We start from the raw sequence: 18,367 nt of genomic DNA, 5'->3' as shown, positions 1-18,367 counted from the left end.
GGTGATGTTTGGGAAATCTCTTCTTGAAATGGGAATGCTCTCCTTTCATTCTTATTTCCCAAACACAAAGTGCCTTGGCATCTTTATAAAACAGGTTGTAGAGAACAGTAGTAGAAATGTGGTATCTAGCATTTATTCATATAACAAGTATCTCTGATGACTGGAAGAAGGGCAGTAAAACTACTAGTTACTTTTTCCAATCAAAATAATCTCTCTTGCCTCAAGAAATCTTGTAACAGGATCATCACTCAAGATCCTGCTCTGTGATACTTTGGGAAATACCCATTAGAAGCCCTAAGTAACTTTCCTCAACTTACAATCCCCATTCTAATAAATACTGAAATATATTAGTCTTCCTTCCTTCTATACTATTTTTTCCTCCTGCCAAATACCTGATCAATGGATAAAAATCATAACTTCTTGCCTGAAGGCATTGAATAACTCTGCACATAGTCTTGAAGGACAAGCAATACTAAACATGCCCAGATTGAAGTAATACATTTCAGACACTCATGGCAAGACTGAAAAATAAGAAAGCAGAAATATAGATCTGAGTGCATTTGACTATTGCAGCAGTCACAGTAACCAACTCACATTATGGCTTGGAAAACTGGACACATTAGCTTAAGAACAGTCTCCAGTTCAGCAGCCAGAACAGTGGGTTCTTGGATCTCAGTGCTAAAGACTAATAACCAGGAAATCTCAAAAACTATGACAATTTGTCACACTTCCCACCTGTTCTAAAACAGGCACTAAAGGAAAAATCAGAGTGGGCACTCTGAAGAGATTTGTGGCAGATGACTCAGTAACTGATAATCAATAGCCACATTTCAGAAAAATATGCAAGAAATAGTTAAGGAGCAACTTGCTCACAACAAAGTTTCCCAATAAGTTCAATTAGATACTGAATTTCAGGTAGAATCTCACTTAACTCAAAGTGAATCTAAATATTTAAGAATTACATAAGGTTCTACCTTTTATGAAATTCAACCAATACAGGATACTGTGACTTTAGAAGAAAATTTACACAACATTATAAATATTTCCCTTATTTCAAAGCATCATATTTTGTTTCAACCAATGATTCTCCAATTGATGCACAGGTTACTTGGCAAGGCATGGAATTATTATTAGTGAGACAGACAACTATTGTGTACTGATGATCCTGCCACATTTCCTGCTTTCCCCTTTAGAGAAGTGGTGCCTTTAGAGAAGGGAGCACGTTTTCAGAACCCCTACTCATAGCAGAAGAACTAAAAGAACCTTCCCCCTGCCGTGCAAAGATAATCCTACAAGTGCATCAAGTTTTGGAGGCCTAGCAGAAACATGGATACAGTAAGAAATACACAATAGTACTTCTGGATTTCTTTACCCTGTTTCTCATAGTGAAAGATTGGTTCATTCTTCTCACTTTGTAGGCAGTCCACTTTCAAAACAAAACTACCTAACACACAAATCTTCATGTTTTAGTGTTCATGACTTCAGAACAGTCAACTTTTCAAATGTCTGCTTTTCTACAGATGCTGTGTTCCTGCTTTCTTTTGCATTTAAACAGAATGTCCTAGGCTTGCATGAATTATTTTGCTACCTATTAAAAAAAAACAAAACAGATACAAAAAGGGGAAACATGTAACAGAGCAGTTAGGATCACACATTGATTTTCCCCAATGTAACATTAGAAACTTAGGGAAAGGAAAACCAGAATAAAGACAGCCATGCAAGAATGATCATTCAGAAATGGTGAATGCACTCCTCAGAACAGCATAAACCTTCCCAAAATAAGTATCAGCAATAATTTTGAATGTGAGCAGAAGCTGAAAGAGAACAGTTACCACCTAAAGAAAAAATAATTATTTACATCACCCTATTTAAAAATTCCCATTTAAGAATTTTAGTAGTATGCACATTTGCACCCATGTCTCTGAGCAGGAATAAGATCTGTGATCCTGTCCTGGGGGCCCTTCAACAGCAGGAATGCAAGTGAACATATTAAGCTGCTAGATACAAGCTGTACCTGCCCTAACATTTCTTGGCTCAATCTAAAGACATAAGAATTATTTTAAACATTTCCAACAATGCTGCTTCTCCAAGGCTTAGGTCCAGACACAATTCTAGGAAGATACAGTATCTCATATTATGCAGAGATCCCAAGAACACAGCAACGTAGCCGAGGGGAATGGAAAAAAGAATAAAAATGTGATGGGTTTATTATGGCTGTGCAATGCCAAGTCAGTGCAGTAAAACCTATCTGATGAACTAACCTAGAGAAAAACAATAGAGGAGACCACGAAAGACACTAGGAAACAGTTCAGTATTTTTTGTGATCACTGGTACAAAGAGTAAGACTGAAAGAACAAACATACACAAAAGATAAAAACACAAATTCAAGATAGTTTTCAAGAAAACACAAGCTCTTGTACGCCAGAAGTCTAGTGTGCTTCATGATCTAAATCCCCACCAAATACTTTTCTAAATACAGCGAAGTGGTGAAACACACCCAACGACCACACTCAAGCAGGATATACAAGAAAGCTGCAATGCTTGAAAAATGTTCCCCGACAACTTCTGGCAGAAGAGAATGCCTGTGCCTTAAAGGTGAAAATGTCTGGGCCACAGTTCCTCAGGAATTTAAAGGAGTGTATTCTAAAGTTGCCTCTCAACTTCCTTCTCGCAACAGTCCTATTAAAAAAGCACGCTGTTATCAACCTTTACTGCTTCTTCACGTATTTATCACCCATTTTACACTCTGTCTCTCCGGGTTTTTATACTCCTCTTCCTGCTTCATTCCAGCAGTGTCCGTCACGCCTTCTCATACTTGAAGACTACAAATCCTCACACTGTGCTGAACTGCAATTTCCCTGACCGTGCTTCTCGTATGCCTGACTCGCCTCCACCCCTGGTGCACCAGCACACATTTCACCGCGCCAGCGGCCAGCCCCGCACGGCACCGACATCAGCAACCGCACCCCAGGTTCCTCTAGGTGCCCGGGGCGCCCAGCCCGGCAGGCTGACGGCAGCCGAGCCCGGGGCAGCCGCTCCCCCGCCCCGGGGTCCGCCCGGCCTCGCCGCAGCCCCCCCGCCCCCAATGGCGCCGCCGCCGCGGGCCGAGCTCGCACCCGCAGCGCCACCGCCCGCGGCGCTGTCAGCGCTCGGATCAGATACGACACCCGGCAGCCTCCGGCTCCGGGCCCCGGAGGGGCTCCCGGCGGGGCGGCACCGCCCCGGGATGGCGCGCGCGGGGCGGCGGCGGCGGCGGCTCCCCCGCGGGCGGGAGCGGGGCGGCCGCCTGGGCCCGGCAGGAGCGGCCTCGCGGCGGGAGCGCCGGGGAACGGGGGAGAAGGGGCAAGGAGCCGTTACCTGCGCGAGACGGACCGCGCTTCCCGCCGGCTCGGCTCGGCCCGGCTCGGCCCCGCGCCGTTCCTGCCGTGCCGTCCCTGCCGTGCCGTGCGCGGCCCGAACTCCTCCCGGCGGCGGCACCGCCCTCACCTGCCCCGAGATCCGCCCGCGCCCCGCTCCGCTCCCTGCGCCGCCTCGGGCCGGCTCTGCAAGATGGCGGCGCTTCCGGGAGAGACCACGGCGGGCGCGGAGTGGGGGGGCCGGGGCGGTGCGCTCGCCCTCCCCGCCCTCCCCGCGCCGCCGGCCCCGCCGCGCCCCGCCCAGCCCCGCCCCGCTCCGGCCCCTCCGGGCGCCTCCCGCCCGCGGCCCGACCCCGCCGCGGGTGACCCCTCTGGTAACGCCCGGTGCGCGCGTCCGCGGCGCCCCCCCGCCCGTCGGCCCGGCCCGGCCCGGCGCTGCGCGGCCCCAGCGCGCATGGGGCTGGCGGAGGCGCTGGGCGCCGGCGCGGCGCGGCTTCTCTTCTACCCGTCGCTGCTGTACACGGTGGCGCGGGCGCGGCTGCCCGGGTCCCGCCGGCCCTGGTTCCACCGCATCGACGAGGTCGTACTGCTCGGGGCGCTGCCGCTGCGGGGGCGCATCCGCGGGGTAAGGCGGGAGCAGCGGGGCGGGCCGGGCCGGGAGGAACCGAGGTCCCTTATGGTGCCTGTGCCCGCAGCTGGTGGCGGAGGAGAACGTGCGCGGCGTGGTCACCCTCACCGAGGACTACGAGACCCGGTTCCTCTGTTTTTCTCCCCAGGTGAGCCCCGGGATTTCTGGTGTTTCCCCCCGCCCAGGTCTCTCGTCATTGTCTGTCCCGGCACAGGTGAGGCTTTAGCCGCCTCCTGTCATCCCGGCAGCCACCACCAAGTCCTGTGGCAGCAAAACCGGGACTATTCCTACTTAAGCCGACTTTAAAAACGATGCGACAAACCAGTAAAATGTGACCATGCGAGTGAACTGTAGCTGCAGTGGCAGGGAAAGACAGGGAGCATGGAAGCCACGTACATCACTATACAGGAATGCCTTTGGGTTGGGAAGAGATCCCAACCTCCCTCTTTTCCTTTAGCTGAAACACATTTCAGTCCCCTTTAACTACTACCTTTGATGACCAGGACTGAAGTTTTCATACATCTAATTTGATGGATTGATGTTCAAAGTCTCTTTACAGCTTCTCTGAATTTCCCAACTGTCTCAACAGGTTCTTAATTTCTTTCAGTAAAAAAAAAAAAACACCCAAAAGTTCACTGACCGAATCTGCTATGTCTGTTACAGGAATGGGAGGCAATGGGAGTGGAGCAACTGCGTCTTAGCACTGTGGATCTAACTGGAGTCCCCACCTTGGAAAACCTGCACAAGGGCGTGGAGTTCATCCTGAGACACCGGGCCTGTGGTAACAGTGTCTATGTGCACTGCAAGGCAGGACGCTCCCGCAGTGCCACCATGGTGGCAGCATACTTAATTCAGGTCAGGAGTCTCTGCTAAACGGGGTGAATTTTCATTAAAAAATAGAAATAAAATGCAGACAACATTTATAGTTTACTCTTGCTCAGGATACCTGAGCATGTACAGGTTAATATTCCATGATTTTACAGAGCTTGGTCACCCATTTTAAGAGAGGCCTCAAACTTACCTTGTTTCGAATGCAAATGCAAATAATGAATTATTCTGCTTTTCTTAATTCTTTCTGTGGAGGAACAGATTGAGGTGGGAATAACAAGTCACTCATGAGCACAGGTTCACTTAGCAGATAAACATATGTTTTGTTCTTTATGTTTTCTTCTTGGTTCACTGGAGTAGTGGTGAGCCTTCCTACGCTTTTCCATAAATACAATTCAGGATCAAGAGAACTGACTTGTTTTCTGAATTCTTCTACCAACCCAACGGGGGAAGCCAGCACTAAGGACAAAATCCCACCTGTGGATTCTTCCCTTGCCGTTACTAAGCGCTCCCTGGAAAATTTGCCCTTACTGTTGAAAAGAAAACTTTCTCACTAAGTGCTGAAATGCCATGGGAGTACTGGTAGAATTAAAAAAAAAAAAAAAAAAAACAAGCTGCATTTTTGCTCTGGTCTAGTGGGGCTAGGACAGGAAACTGTTCACAATATGAAGGAAGAGCGAGCAAGATGAGCAAGATGGAACATGGAGGGCCCAGGCAGCAATGATTCCTCTATAACTGAGGGACACATTTCATGAATGTGTGACTTGCAGGTCTCTCTGAGAAGAACATCAAGTAAACATCAAGAAGGGGCAAAGCAGCAGCAAGCTTTCTAACACCTCTAATATTGCCTGTGGCCTCCAGGAGGGTTCCATTAACTGGTGCAAGGATGGAATGGATTTTCACTTGCTGGGTTTCTGCCTTTTCAGCTGCATCACTGGAGCCCTCAGGAAGCAATAGAGGCCATTGCCAAGATTCGTCCCCACATCCTCATTCGACACAAGCAAGTCCAGGTCCTGGAGAAATTTCACAGGAATATGATCAGTGGGACAACTGCATAGCTTAGTAAAAACTAATCAAAATCAGAATCAAAATCCTCATTTCAGCTGCTATAAAAAAAAGTTTTTATGATCTAACAAAAGCTTAAGGGTTTTCATTCTTGACTATCAATAAAGAACGTTTTACAGTTAAGGTGAAATAGGGCTATTTCTTTCCTTATGGCTAATATCCTAGATCTGGAGTCCCAAAGTTCTTTTCCACACATCAGTGCTGAGCAGAACTGCAATTCACAAGAAGTTCAAAATATTTGTATTTGAAGCAAAGAGAAAAAACCAAAATACTTTGTCTCAGTAGAGACTTTATTCAGATTCTTACCCAAAGGGTTACAGTGCCAACAGAGAGGGGTAGGAGGAAGTGGTCTTATTTCTGTCTTTTCACCAACACTATGTTATAATTACAGGTGGGGAATTCCTGTACAGTAAAGGAAGCCAGTGCTCTAAAAACGATCTCCCTCTTCTCTTTATACTAGGTGATGACAGAGCAGTAAGCAAGTACTCAGTTGGTTACCACTCCTCTAGAAGTGCTGAATGTAACCTAAAGGTCCTGGGGTCAGTTCTGGAACCTGTCTGCCAGGCCCTCCTTCTGCAATAGGACACAGGAATGTTTAAATGGGAGCATCCCTGGGGGACAGAGTGCACATCTAACTCTGTGACTGACACAGCAGCAACACACAGTCTCCTAGGCAGTTAAAACTAGCAGTCTGGGCCAAGGTAGAATATTCTCCATATGCCACAGGATTTTTTTAGTGGTGGCTAAAATAGCCATTTGCTGTTGTTTGGGCCTCAAATGCAAGTAGCTTATCATCAAGGAATCAAAGTAATAATATTTAGTCCATCTGAAATCTAGGATACAACAGTTCAATACGGTTTCAATAGTGCTATGTAAAAGAATAGGCCCACAGTCAGAAAGCCTGTACTTCCCCTGCACAGGTACAGAGGATGGGGTCTTTACTGGATGTTGTGAGCTTGTAGTAATTGGGACCGGTGCTGAGGGTCGTAGGTGTAGCACAGCAAGACATTGTTGCTGTCTTTCTATCACTGGGCCTGTTTAGGCCAGGACAAACTGCAGGTTAGTGAGCAGCACTTTGATGCCACTTGTGACTGTTACAACAGAGGTGGCTGGGTTAAGTTTAAAAGTATTTGCATCGCCCTTTTTATAGCGGTCGCGAAAGACATAGATGCTGCCATTGCAGCTGGCGATTTTCCAGAGGGATGGTACTGAGCTCCAGGCATCTGGGAGGCACAGCCGGGTGAAGCTATCCAACAGGGGATTGTAGCAGAGCAGCGAATCCCCCTCGGCCACAATGAACACCACATCCTTGTGCACAGCAGCGTGCATGCACCCTGCGAAAGGCAGTACGTATGGCTTCACGTGGCATTTCTCTGTGTTGGTATCATAGCACTGAATGAGCCGAGAGGGCTTGGTGAAGAAGTCTAAGTCATTTTCCTCCCCACCCAGCAGGTAAATGACACCATTAAGGTTCACCCCTGCAGCTCCAGAGACTGCCACTTCCAACTGGCTGGTCTCTGTCCAGACGTTGTCTCGTACTCTGTAATATATGACAGCATTAGAGAGAGTGTCCTGTAGAGTTTTCCCACCCAGTGAATATATTGCATCCTTGCTTGGCACAGAGACGAGGGTGTGCTGGAGGCGGTCACGGGGCAGAGGAGCACACCATTCCCAATCTATGGTCGCATTGTTGCATTTCCACATGCGCCGTGGAATGGAGCCACCGACGACGTACAGGTCGCTGCCGTGCTTGCAGGCCGCGGTGATCTGGTGACACAGGCTGTTCTGGCCACTCACACTGATGGAGTCATCGTCAGCACAGTGCAGAGACACAGCGAGGGAATGGGTACGTGATGACTCCTTTCCAATCAGGTAGATGTGAACATTTTCTCCAATCACCTGAGCGAAAGTAGAAGGTGCCAGCAGAATTAGATCTGTTCACACAAACACCAGTGATGCTCAAGACTGAATTTTTCAGTTTAGGACCCACCTGTGGGCCTGAGGTGTGAAACCTCCTTCCCAAGTCCTGCCACCCTAGAACATTCAGGATTCAGAGCCTCAAGGCCTTTTCAAGATACCATTCATATCTGACACAGTGAAATAGCCACAGATGTCACTGGAACTCAAGTGTTCACAGTTTAGGTAAGGGCCAGTTACATCACTGATGGAGTACAGTTGTTACAAGGGGAATGCCAAATACAGATTTCTGAACAGTTTATTTGGTAAATGAGGTGAAATAAGTTATTTGTAGCACTGCTCCAATCACCAGTGAAAGCAGCCTCAGGTTATATGAAAAAAAAAGCTGTCCGTGGGGTTGCTATCTATGACACTGAAAGTATCCTCTCACAAGCACCATGAATTTCAATGACATTTGTGTTTTGTGACTTTCAAGTCAGACTGGTGAGCAGAATACCCTGCCCTGAGAAGTGTGAAACCAAGCAAGTGCCACATCAGCCCCAGAACATAAGGTCTCTTTATACCTTCAGACTCGATCGCAGAGTCTCCGAAAAGCCTGCTCGCTCCTCCTTGTTGAAGTTTATCCAGGTTTCTATAGCAACTGTTGGATTCTGAGAACACGGAACGCCATCTGCAGTTCGGGAACAGAAAGGCGTTTATGATGTCTAGACAAAGGTGTATATACTCAGGAACACCCCTTTCCTGTGGCTGCCTCCCCTCACTCCCGCCACAAAACCTACTTTCTAGAGATGAAAAATAGACAGACATGTTTATAGATTTTGTCAAGCATGATCAGCACTGCCAGCCAGCCAAATACATTAAATTAATTTGGGTAACTATAATAACATGGCTGCAGATCTTAAGCACTTTGAATGAGTTTCAGCAATCTATTCAGGAATAGGACAGGAAAGAGAACTTACACACTATGTGACGATGACAAATACCTTCTTATTTAATCATTTAGGCAAAAAGATTCTGCTACTGAGAATCTCAGCACTTGCCTTTCTTTCTGGCTGGTCTTAGAAACCTGTCTAGCAAAAGTCATCTACAAAATACATCTGAGCACTGTCGGGCAGCTGACCCTCATGACTGAACATCTGATGTTGCTGCTATCCTCTTAATATTTGGAAATCCCCAATGAGCTACTAGAGCTTTTCTTAGCTGTGTGACAGTAGGAAACACTCCAGAGACTGCATCAGATTTAAGTCTCTTTCAAGACAGAACTGGAAGTTTTGGTTAAACCACAAAGTCTTGCATCATCGTCAGTACATTACCTAAAAAATTTTAGGTATTTCCTTCCAGTTTGAAAGCCAGCAATTATGCCTGTGTTCATTGAGAAGCTTCCCTATGAAGACTCTGATTTTGTAGTCTGTTCTCATGACAAACTCTGAATTCAATGATGCTGAAGGCACCAGACAAATTCCAATGCTTTTCTCTATAGTGGAAGGGAGCAGAAAAAGTGTGGCACAAAAGCAGGTATTTCAACTCTGTTTAAAAGGAATTGCATAAGCTAACCATCACATGTAGTGCTTAAATAGGAAAAAAAACTTTTTGAAATTGGTCCTAGAGTGCAACAGAAGGTAAACTTAATAAATAACTATTTCATTAAATTAATTTTAATCCTTGCCACTAAAAGTTTCCTCTATTTAATTCCCTATTAACTAAATGAAGATGCAGGAAAGGCAAAATAAAATGATTTTTCCTACCAGCAGTAGGGAAGTATTTCAGATTTTAATCCATTTTATGAGCTAAGTTGTGGCAAAAATACTGAGTAATGTGAATCTACATATGAAAATAGGTAATGCACAGAAAAAAGTTATACTGAGCAATTGTTTTAATTTAGGACCACAAGTGCTAAAGGCCATAGTGCTAAAACTCTTTTTTATGTGGAATCCCTAGGAAATTAAATGTGATTGACCTCTACAGTTTTATTTCATGATTTTAGAGGTTTTTAAAATGAACTTGCGACTTACTTAAAAAACTTTACCTAGACAGTTATCAAAATTATTCTAAGTTTATCACAGTTTTTGAGCTATCAGTACATTTACTCAATAGGTTTTTGACTGTAAATTTCTTTAGATGCAATAGAGATAATTTAATACAATATCTGTAAAGACTCTCATATGCACAGTATCAATTCTAAAGGCTAGTTTAAGTCTTAGGAGATAGATTTGCCAGTGTTCCAAAGAAGCCAATCATGATAGGTTTATTTTTGCAACTGCATATAAAACACATGACACACAAAGTCTAGTTAGTTACTCAGTTACAAAGAGTAATTAAAAGCAAGAAAGAGGCACATTTGGATGTATGAGCTGCTTCTAAGTTCTTGCTTCCTCTAGCAATGATACATAACTGCAGAAGAATGGACTTGTGACTGCAGCTTCCTGGAGAGTTAACCAGTACTGACTGTACCTAGTAGGGCAGCAGATCTATAAGGATTGGTGGAAACTGGACTAAGTTGTTTATGTGTTGACATGTCCTTCACAACTCTGAGTCATGGCATCCATTACAGGGGAAGGCTATTACCTTTACAAAAAGGGCAATTACTGTACTACTCAATATGTTACAATGCCTCTATTTCAGTCAATTGAGTGCCTAAGTAATCCTAACAATTATATACAATTGTGAATAACACTAAAATAATCTAAAATGTGTGCTCCTTCTTACAGATGTTGAGTTACTGCATTACTATGTTAAATGGTTATGAGCTAAAGGGAAAAAAAATACTTTCATCAGATGTGTATTTCTGGTAAGGCTTCTTTGTTTTACTTTTAACGCAAACAAAATTACAACAAATTGTTGGAATTGTGTTTAAAAAATGTGTAACACTTCTAACCCGTTGACTAAGGAACTGCTGTGAATTTCTGGCATCCTGTATGTCCCTTTTCTACAGCTTAGATGTTTTCATGTCCAGTAACAATAGTTTGGGGCTTTTTCTGATAAAGGTATCCAGAAGGCAGTTTTGCTCTGCCTTGCTTAGCTAAGTCTCTGAACAGACAGTGATTATGAAAATTTATATCTTTCCATCTATTTCATTCACTACCTGACCAGACTCTGAAAGTCTCTTTCTACATCCACATCCTAGGTAGTTTCAGGAACTCCTTACCTGTAAGGATGTCTGTCAGCAGGCGGAGAGGCAGGTGTAGGAACTCCTCTGTCTCCTGCAGCTGAGACAAATGTGACTTTGCACAGTGTTTGGCAGCTGTGTAGAGCTCCATGTCACTGTGTTGATCTGCCAACCACATGACCTGCAGACAGTTTCTAACCTGCACTGTACGGGCCAGAAAACGGGAGCACTCTTCAAAAAGGGCAGTCAGCTGGTACATATCTGCCACTTCATAGGTTTCCTGCAACTCCTCTGCCCTCAGCTTTACAGTTCCATGGTAAATATAGTCCACAAGGAGCTGAAAGACACTCTCACTAACATCCTGCAGCTCTATCACCCGGTTGTGCGCCTCCTTTAGGTTGGAAGTGAACATAGAACGAAAAAAGCAGCTCTGAGCTGAGAGGACCAAACGGTGCAGCTGGAATTCTTTGCCTTCCACTGATATTGTAACATCAGCAAAAAGCTCATCCTCCAGGCAGAGTTTCATAATACCCTGGGCCACGCGGCCCGAGTGGGAGCGGTCAGTGAAGGTGTAGTTCACAAAGTAGTTTTCTTCTGCAGAGGAGCCTCCAGTCTCTTCTGACGAGTCCATGGTGCTGCACAAATCAGACCTCCAGCAATCTGTAAAATCACAATAATTATACGGCTTTCTCTCACCACTAACAAGATTATGCAGTACTTCAGGGTACAGGGAAAAATCAAACATATTGGTAAGAGTCCAGCATATTTTAGACTTAACATAAATAGACTTAACATAAATAGCCAGAAACTTGTGCATGAGCTTCAGAATCTCAAAGAGCAAATGAGAAGATGGCATAATTAAAATTATAATATACACCAAACTTCCAGTACAGTGAACATCACATCCCAGCAGGGCTGGGAGACGTGCATATCTTTTCACCACTCATTTCACTGACACAAAGAAATGCAGCAAGTTATTCAAGTGGAAAGTCCAGCAACTGCCTGAGGAAACTTGCAAAGCCAAAAAAAGCAGCAGCAGCATAGCTGGACTAGATGTGAAAAGGATTAAAGCATCATACTAAAAAAGAGCACAGGCAGCAGTTCATATCATCAGGAGGTGTTAATTACTGTCAAAACCCAATGATGAATCTGTATCAAGATGAACTTGTTTTTACCAAAAAGATGCACAAAGATGTTGGCCTGACATAACCACCAGTCCTTCAAGCTAACCAAATGAGATAACTGATGACTATGCTGTTTGTTAATGTGCCAGTCAACTTCAGCATGCAAAACAACATTTTAGATGTTATTAGAGACTGCTTCCCACATGGAAAGGGGATCAAAATTTTAAAGAAAACACCTCTTAGCAGGTACCATGGATCTCTGCAGTGCAGATCCAGGTAGTTTGTGGGTCAGAAAAGTTTCTGAAACACAGAAGTACTAGAGCAAGGAGCTCTTTTTTACCATGGCTCTTGACAGCATTAAGAACAGTTGCCTACCTGCATTCACTTTAGACTTATTTTTACAACTGAACTACCAGCCATGATGTCTAATATCAGAATTTTCTTCAATTAATAATGAACATTATTTCAAGAACAATGTTTCACAAAGATGTGATTTTTTTCTACACCAGATTAATAGTTACTCTTCCATGGTTTATCTTGTCAAACATGCATTTTCTTACAATTTCTCTGCTTGATGAGGAGGGCTCCTAAGTTCTTTGCTCAAATTCTGTTCATGGGAAGTAGTGTCTACATCCCTAATTGGCTGGACAAGTCCATCTCATCTCTGGTGATAGCCTGCCTTAATTATACTCTAATCTCGATTTTACAGTAGCTCTGGTCTGTCTGAAAAGTACCTATACATTAGTCTATAAGAGACAGAGGAACTGCAGTCAGCAGAGAACACATCAGTACTATTTTCCAGCTTTTCGAAGTATGAGCCTGTCCTGCAAACTGGCTTCCACTTTGGTTAAAGCTCTTTATCCATACAGTCAAGGTGCTTAGGAACTTAAGCCCAGAATGCAGAAGAGACCACACAGAGCACAGGATATGGACAGATGAACTACTCTGCCCCCTTGGCATGGCAGAATCAGCTGCCCACACTGCCCTGCCCAACTCCCAGAGGACTGATGCCAAGTCATGAAAGAAATGCCAAGAAGCAGCTAAAGACTAAACAAATCTCACATCTTCCTTGTAGACAAAGCTCCCCTTTGCACCCACGGTGTCTTGACTATAAAGAAAGAGACATGCAGGACAGTTAACTGTCCCATAAAGCCAAATTGTATGCTCCAAGCATTCCACAGGCCTAGCTATCAGTGACAGTGGTTTAACCAATAGCTAATACACCTCCTTCACAGAGTCAGGGAATCACTTAAGTTGAAAAAATCCTCTGAGACCATCGATGCCAACCTGTGGCCGAACACCACCACATCACCTAGACCATGGCACTGAGTGCCACATCCAGTCTGAAACACCTCCAGGGACAGCAACACCACCACCTCCCTGGGCAGTCCATTGCAGTCTCTAATCATCCTTCCTGTGAAGAAATTCTTCCTAATGTCCAGCCTAAACTTCGCCTGCAGCTTAAGCCCGTGTTCTCTCGCTCTGTCACTGGTTGCCTGGGAGAAGAGGCCAACCCCCAGCTGGCTACACCTTCTTTCCAGGCAGTTGGAGAGGGTGATATGGCCAACGTTAAACCTCCTTTTCTCCAGGCTAAACTAACACAGCTCCCTCAGCCGCTTCTCATAAGACCTGTGTTCCAGCTTCCTTCTTTCCTTGCTTCTACAGAGTCGCGGATGCCACGGCGGCGCCCGGGATCGGAGAACCCCTAAGCACAACTGACAGCGGCCCTGCGGTCCGGGCCCGGGGGAAGGCAGGAAGGGAGGCTGACCCTCGGAGAAACGCAGCCTCCCAGCAGGGCCGCGCTGACGCTGTGCAAGGCTCAGCACTGGTTCAGCCCAGGGGCTGCCGGGCTCCGCCGCCCTCCGCGCCCGCATCCCCCCGCGTTCGCTGCTCCGTCCCCGGGCCGGCGGCCGCGCCGCTCCCCCGGCCGCGCCGCGCGGCACCCACCTGCGGCGCCTCCCTTCATGCCGCCGCCCCGGGCTGCCCCAGCGGCTGCTCCCGGCCCTCACCCTGCGCCAGGCGCCGCCGGGCACTCGCCGATTCCTCCCACCGACCCGGAGCCGTCCCCGGGAAGCTCTTCGCGCGCTTCCGCCCCCGGGGGAAGCGCGGCCGTGGTGGCGCTTTCCGCTTCCGCCCCGTGCCCTTGCCCGTCCGTGTCCCGGCGGGATGTGGGCGGCGGCGGCGCGGGGCCTGGCGCGGGCCGCGCTGCGAGGTGAGGCTCGGGCGCTGTGCCGGGGCTGTGCCGGGGCTGTACTGGGAGCGCGGGCCGGGCCGGGCCGGGCGGTTGGCGGCGGTCGATGAGACGTGTCCGTTTCTCTCCGCAGCTGGCGCGGCACCGGCGGCGGCACGGGCCCGGCTGGCGGGGAGCTCCGCCGTGGACACTCGCCGTAAGTGCGGGGCCGGTTTGGGGGCGCGGGGCGGACGGGGCCCGAGGCCTGCAGTTGTGCCGCTGCCGGCCGGCGGGAGGGCACCGGACCGGCCCACGGACATTCCTGGGCTGTGGAACCGCTTTAGTGAGCCTGCCGGGAAAGGGTCGGTCCGGTCACCCGAAAACCCCGATTGCGCAGAAAAGCAGCGGTGGTGGAAACCGTGCTTGCTGAGGGTTCCCATACTTGCTTGGGTTCCTGTGTGCATCCTCTCAGATGCAGGGCCAAGCCTGCTTTTTCTGTGCTAAGCTGTGCCTGGGCACCAGCATCCTAGCCCCTCATCTCCCTGACCTTTAAGGGCTTTTGTCGTAACAGTGAAAAACCCACCCCAACAACGTGAGTTCCAATAGTGTTTTGATTACGAGGGGCTTGCCTAGATGTTGACACATCCAGCAAACCCAGAAAACAAGGCCCTTTCTAGACCCAGGCTGAATGACATGAGTGGTTTCTTCTATCATCTCTGCTGCCCTCTTTTTCATCTGGCTGTTTACTTTTCCATCATCTTGTTGAACAATTCATGCTGCTCTTCAGAGTTGACAAAAGTTTAGCACTGGCATAAATTCCCTTCATTATCAAAGTGTCTAGTTCCACCTTCTGTGTAACACAAGTACGTTGCTATAGCGTAGTTTCTGACAAACAGCTAGACTGGTTAAAGGGAGTTACTACTCTTCTTTCTCTAGCTTTTTGTATTCCTTGTCATAATCTTGGAAACTTTATTTTTCTCCTTAGCTACTGTCAGACCAAAAAATGAAGTAGAGCAGAAGCAGTTATGTGCTTTTGGGGAGTATGTGGCTGAGATTCTGCCCAAGTATATCCAGCAAGTACAGGTAGGTGCTTTTCAAGAAGTTGTTCTTGGGGCGGGACAGGATCCAGTGAACACACCACTTTTTTGTTACCTGTTGAGAGAAGTTGTTTTGGGAAAGAAAAATGGTCAGAATTCCATGAGAAGTACTGCTGGTTTTAAGCCCCTTGATCTGATGCTTTTTTGAGTCTGCTGTGTCTCTTTGTTGGAGTGTTCTGCTGAAATCAGCATCACGTTTGGTCCTGTTGGTGTTTGTACTCATGCACTGTTCTGTTTTCATCAGGTGACCTGTTTCAATGAGCTGGAGCTTCTGATCCATCCAGATGGGATCATTCCTGTCCTGACCTTCCTTCGTGATCACACCAATGCCCAGTTCAAATCCTTGGCAGACCTGACTGCTGTTGATGTCCCATCTCGGCAGTACCGCTTTGAGGTAGGAACTGCTCACAGCTGCAGTGCTTGGAGGGCTTCACAAGTGCTGATGGCTGCACTTGTGCTGATGGCTGGGGGTGCTGTTGCAGCTCTGACCACTTTCTTTGGTTCCTGGCAGTGAGAAAAAAGTTTCAAGAGTTGTAGATAGAATTCTTTAAGTCAAAGGCCTCCAGTTGCTGAAGAAGTGGAATATTTTTTTTAACTCAATATTTTTCTTTCAAAAATCAAGGTAGTAGATTCATACAAATATAGACCCTAATTTATTCATCTTTTCCAGTCACCAAGGCAGTATCAAACAAGGCTTTAAAATTCCTTATAAATTTTTTGGATTTTCTTTTCAGTCTGCTTGCAGTATGTCATAAACAGCTTTTGTACTAGACTTCATCACCATAGATGTTGGAAATGTTCCCTGGTGTCCAACTCACTTGCTGAAAATTAAGTGTTCTTTTTCTTAGCTTTCTCCCACTGATAGTAATTGCAACAGTGATTGATGGCCACTTTCTTTGAGAGACCATTCATTGTCAAGTATTTCCATCCCTCCAGTAGTCTCTCTTTTTAGTATGTCTTTACTTCTTTGTCATCAGCCATGATGTCTAAGTCTCTCATAGCTTTCGTCACACTTCTAAGCACCAAAGTGATAAGCTGTTGGAACCTCAGTTGTAGGAGTGTCCTTTAGTGGCCAGCTCTGAAGTGCTGAACACGATCCTGCTCATAAAGAATATTTGAAGTAGTCCTTGTGTGGCTTTGCTTAGGCAGTGGTGTAGTGCAGGGAGATCCATAAATGCTGCCTGTTCTCTGGTTCAGATTGTGTACAACCTCTTGTCGCTGCGGTTCAACAGCCGGATCCGCGTGAAGACGTACACCGATGAGCTGACACCCATCGACTCAGCAGTGCCTGTGCACAAGGCAGCAAACTGGTATGAAAGAGAGGTGAGTGCTGGTGTGCTCGGGAGCAGTCTTTGTGGAGAGAGGCTGTGTTTTCCCAATTTAAGTGATTCCCCAACGCCCTCAGGAAGAAAGAGAAGTGTTTCCCTGGCTGCCTTTACAGAGTAGGAGATAAAATGGTGTTTGATTTACTTTTGAATTAATTCCTGCATCAGTTTTGCTGGCACTGTACAAAGCCAAGCACGTAACTGAAATTTTATGGACATAACTTATGCAGGTTTTTGGGTTTTTTTCAAATACAATTCAACTTGTATTGGACTTGTGTTCCTTTCATTTAGGTTTGGGACATGTATGGTGTTTTCTTTGCCAACCACCCTGATCTAAGACGAATCCTCACAGATTATGGGTTTGAGGGCCATCCATTCCGGAAGGACTTCCCACTCTCTGGTTATGTGGAGGTAGGAGATACAGTCATGTTTAAAGTTACCACGTCTCTCCAATGCTCTTTTCTGAGTTCCAGTACAAAGATGCGACTGCTTTACAATCACTTATCTGTATTCCATAGGAGTTGCATAAATCACACAGAATATCATCCATAATAAGGCAGCCTAAGGCTGGAGAAATAGAACAAATGTTATCTGCTGTATAGCAAAGATACTTGTCAGGCAGAGGATGTGTTTCTGCTTTCAGCACGTTTTCTGGAAGGTTAAAGTTTCCACTGCAAAACTGAGCTGTCTAGAAGGATAAAGGACTGAACCATTCTTGATTCAATTAGAACTTCACTTTGTTGTGTGTTTGTAGGCCCAGATTATAAAGCTCTGATTAAACTGACTCTTGCTGTTTACCATTTACCTCTGTATGTCAGCCACACGTGAAATGGGAGCATTTGGTATCTGTCTAGTTTCAAATGACCGCCCTGTAGAAGCAGGTGTATTTGGTGCAGTGTTAAGACTGAGTTGAGTCACAGAAGGAAACAGTCAAGTTCTGCAATAAAAGAGGCTGTTTAAAGAAATGTAGAAATAACAAAATCGTGCAAGCAAGGATAAGGCAGCATCTCCTCAGCTAGAGTTCAGAGATCTGGACTGGCACAGTGAGGATAAAGCAAGCCAGTCAGAAGTGTCTGGTACTCAGCTGCTATTCCATCCTGGTTGTCTTCTTTTTCTCCCCTTGTTCTGAGTGTTATGCAAAAAATTAGAACAATTAAAACCACACAAATGCCATGTTATAAAGATTCATGAGTGTGGTCCTCAGCCATGCAGGCCCAGGATGGCCCATCGTATTTCAGTGACTCAGGAAGAATCCCTTTGTCAAATTTCATATTAAATGTGCTATTGCATGGCACTTCATGTGGACTGTTAGGGTGGGTGCTCCTAATTCTGGGTGCTTAGTCAGGCACCTGAGGGGCATGGCAGCAAAACAAAGAGGAGGGTTTTCTTGGACACTCCGGAAATCTCAGTAGCATCTAGAGAGCTCTTGTTAAGTAATGAGAACTGAAGCTGTGGCAGAGGCCTGTGGGCCTGTGGTTTTCCCGTGGGTAAGTAGAGTTGTCTGCACACAGGGTGGTCTGGGTCATTACTGGCTCGCTGTGCTCAGCAGACGTGCTGCAGGAGCAGGGTGCAGATGACTGGCCTGTGTCCTTTGTGCTGTTGCAGGTGAGGTATGATGATGAAGTCAAACGGGTGGTGGCAGAGCCTGTGGAGCTAGCTCAGGAATTTCGCAAGTTCGATCTGAATAGCCCATGGGAGGCATTTCCTGCCTATCGTCCAGCTCCAGAACCCCTGAAAATAGAAGCAGGAGC

The 18,367-nt window shown here is 46.5% G+C and overlaps 4 protein-coding genes across 18 annotated transcripts in view; 2 read left to right on the top strand and 2 right to left on the bottom strand.

Moving 5' to 3' along the window:
* The window catches only part of CELF1 (CUGBP Elav-like family member 1), a 59,551-nt gene extending 56,000 nt beyond the window's left edge, over positions 1-3,551 (bottom strand). For 6 of the 13 annotated variants that reach the window (XM_063158881.1, XM_063158886.1, XM_063158887.1 and 3 more), the window contains exon 1: positions 3,487-3,543. The gene's annotated coding sequence lies outside the window, so the exon portion shown is untranslated. Of the gene's footprint in view, positions 1-3,357; positions 3,387-3,486 lie in introns of those variants that run through there. The other 7 variants (XM_063158888.1, XM_063158889.1, XM_063158890.1 and 4 more) reach the window with 4 other exon arrangements.
* Positions 3,552-3,808: 257 nt separating this feature from the next.
* PTPMT1 (protein tyrosine phosphatase mitochondrial 1) lies at positions 3,809-6,007 on the top strand. The gene is made up of 4 exons (XM_063158877.1): positions 3,809-3,981; positions 4,052-4,132; positions 4,648-4,839; positions 5,739-6,007. The coding sequence occupies exons 1-4, from the start codon at positions 3,811-3,813 to the stop codon at positions 5,868-5,870; spliced, it is 576 nt and encodes a 191-aa protein (XP_063014947.1). The 5' UTR covers positions 3,809-3,810; the 3' UTR covers positions 5,871-6,007.
* A 139-nt stretch (positions 6,008-6,146) lies between these two features.
* The window catches only part of KBTBD4 (kelch repeat and BTB domain containing 4), a 19,428-nt gene continuing 7,207 nt past the window's right edge, over positions 6,147-18,367 (bottom strand). Inside the window, exons 1-4 of one of the 3 annotated variants that reach the window (XM_063158873.1) lie at positions 14,034-14,118; positions 10,940-11,560; positions 8,358-8,464; positions 6,147-7,776 (exon numbers count right to left, since the gene is read on the bottom strand). In XM_063158873.1, the coding sequence (XP_063014943.1) occupies positions 6,916-7,776; positions 8,358-8,464; positions 10,940-11,531 (1,560 nt within the window). In that variant the 5' untranslated portion in view covers positions 11,532-11,560; positions 14,034-14,118 and the 3' untranslated portion in view covers positions 6,147-6,915. Of the gene's footprint in view, positions 7,777-8,357; positions 8,465-10,939; positions 11,561-13,971; positions 14,119-18,367 lie in introns of those variants that run through there. The other 2 variants (XM_063158872.1, XM_063158871.1) reach the window with 2 other exon arrangements.
* NDUFS3 (NADH:ubiquinone oxidoreductase core subunit S3) overlaps positions 14,191-18,367 on the top strand; it is a 4,282-nt gene continuing 105 nt past the window's right edge. The window contains exons 1-7 of the mRNA XM_063158874.1: positions 14,191-14,236; positions 14,349-14,411; positions 15,180-15,277; positions 15,536-15,685; positions 16,489-16,614; positions 16,908-17,027; positions 18,222-18,367. The exon at positions 18,222-18,367 is cut by the window's right edge and continues 105 nt beyond it. Of these exons, the coding sequence (XP_063014944.1) occupies positions 14,191-14,236; positions 14,349-14,411; positions 15,180-15,277; positions 15,536-15,685; positions 16,489-16,614; positions 16,908-17,027; positions 18,222-18,367 (749 nt within the window). The remainder of the gene's footprint in view (positions 14,237-14,348; positions 14,412-15,179; positions 15,278-15,535; positions 15,686-16,488; positions 16,615-16,907; positions 17,028-18,221) is intronic.

The sequence above is a fragment of the Melospiza melodia genome, chromosome 6 (genome assembly GCF_035770615.1).
Source record: "Melospiza melodia melodia isolate bMelMel2 chromosome 6, bMelMel2.pri, whole genome shotgun sequence".
NCBI lineage: Eukaryota > Metazoa > Chordata > Aves > Passeriformes > Passerellidae > Melospiza > Melospiza melodia.
Note: the sequence above shows the minus strand (reverse complement) of the source record. Positions and strands in the feature narration are given on the sequence as shown.